Source organism: Lathyrus oleraceus, chromosome 5, assembly GCF_024323335.1.
Source record: "Lathyrus oleraceus cultivar Zhongwan6 chromosome 5, CAAS_Psat_ZW6_1.0, whole genome shotgun sequence".
NCBI classification, from domain to species: domain Eukaryota; kingdom Viridiplantae; phylum Streptophyta; class Magnoliopsida; order Fabales; family Fabaceae; genus Lathyrus; species Lathyrus oleraceus.
The window spans coordinates 497,268,040-497,269,733 of NC_066583.1; the positions used below are offsets into that span (position 1 = coordinate 497,268,040).

At 36.1% G+C, this 1,694-nt stretch overlaps 1 protein-coding gene across 1 annotated transcript; it reads left to right on the forward strand.

Moving 5' to 3' along the window:
* Nucleotides 1-718: 718 nt before the first annotated feature.
* LOC127081580 (uncharacterized) lies at nt 719-1,303 on the forward strand. Its single transcript, XM_051021825.1, has 2 exons — nt 719-1,048; nt 1,139-1,303. The coding sequence occupies exons 1-2, from the start codon at nt 719-721 to the stop codon at nt 1,301-1,303; spliced, it is 495 nt and encodes a 164-aa protein (XP_050877782.1).
* The last annotated feature ends 391 nt before the right edge of the window (nt 1,304-1,694 follow it).

Here is a 1,694-nt window from a genome sequence, read left to right on the forward strand (position 1 = left end):
AGACGGCTATGAGCCCAAATAAACGGGTTTAAACAAAAAGACAAGGACATGATGAGGATTTGTGCACATCACGATCTAGAAGAGTGGTTGATCATCCATGCCTTTTATAATGGTCTCTTGTATAACACAAGATTAACAATAGACTCCACCGCGGGTGGCGCACTGATAGATAAACCTTAGAATGAGACTTATCAACTTATCGAAAGTATGGCCCATAATCACTATCTGTGGGGAAGTGAAAGAACCTCCGTAGAGAAACCTCTAATGAATAGCGGTATGCACGAATTAAGTAGTCTTGACCATGTCAATGCTAAGGTAGATGCTCTCACTCAAAAGATAGAAAACATGACCATAACACACGCAGTCACCGTGGCTTCCGTAGCTCCGAACTGCGAGTTATGCGGAGTTCCTGGGCATGTTACCCCTGAATGTCAACTTTTGACAGGAATATCCACATACCAAGTGAATTATGCTCAAGGAAACCCTTACTCAGACACCTATAACCCAGGTTGGAAGAACCATCCGAACTTTTCGTACAAAAACAATAACGCATTATATGCACCTAGCCAAGCCCCTACTGTACCACCAGGATATCATAAGGCTGCCACAACTGCTCCAAATGCTCCTAGGAAGTCAAACCTTGAAATAATGATGGAAAACTTCATAGCTACCCAGGCCCAAACAAATAAGGATTTCCTAAATCAAAACATACACACTAATGAATACTTTGATCATTGATTGTTGTGAAGTTCATGATGAAGAGAACCTCTCCATATCAATTGCCACTCTTGTTAATTTAACAATAAGAATGATTCCAAGTTACAATTACAAATTTGAGTTATCTACCCCAAATCTGCAGAGCTTTGATTTTACCGACAATCCTGTTCAGAAACTTAGCGAAAGCCGTAACAATCTCTCTTCTATCAAACATGTAAATATTGATGTACAAATAAGGTTATCCTTAGAAAATTATCCTTTGATTCTACTCAATTGGCTAACCGAACTTGCTCTTATCGAATCATTGACAGTCTCTTCAAGTACTCTTGAGGTACTTTAATTTAGTTTATGGATTATTTCATGTTTTAATATGATTTACTTTAAATTTATCTTTATTTACTCTAAACCCTTGTTTGCTTAGATTCTCTACTTAGTTCCAGATTTATGGAATATTGATTTCTATTACCTACGGAAGTTGAAGTCATTGAAAATAAAAAAGTACGGACCTTCATCAATACCTCATGGAATAGACGACTTCTTGCTTCAAAATGCACCGTCTGCAGAGAAATCTATCATAGATTTGTGAAGGTAAATGTGCATTCAACTTGGGTAGAGAATCGTATTGATAGAATGTAGATTGTATTTCATGCTTCCTATTTCCTTTTCATTGGTTCTGTTTTGATTTCTGGTGTGTATAGTTTGCAGGAAAGGCATGGAGGATTCTATGTAGAAGTTCTTTTGGTGCATTAGTTTTTTCAAGAGATTGGAATAACCTTGAATGCGATAATTACCACAATTTTGTCTAGGAAGATCTATCTCTAACTAGATAGCATGTTTAAGATTTATTTATTTTTGCTACTACTCGAGTTCCTGAATTATTCTTCCTATTTTAGCTATAAAAAGGATTTAAATATTTTTTGTGTTTGATTCTTCTATATTGAATTTGTAGACTATGGTATCATGTGGCTAAATAATAA

Coding starts and splice junctions, on each gene's coding strand:
- LOC127081580 (XM_051021825.1), top strand. CDS start 719: ATGAATACTTTGATCATTGATTGTTGTGAAGTTCATGATGAAGAGAAC. Junction 1,049..1,138: donor TCTCTTCAAGTACTCTTGAG/GTACTTTAATTT, acceptor TTGTTTGCTTAG/ATTCTCTACTTAGTTCCAGA.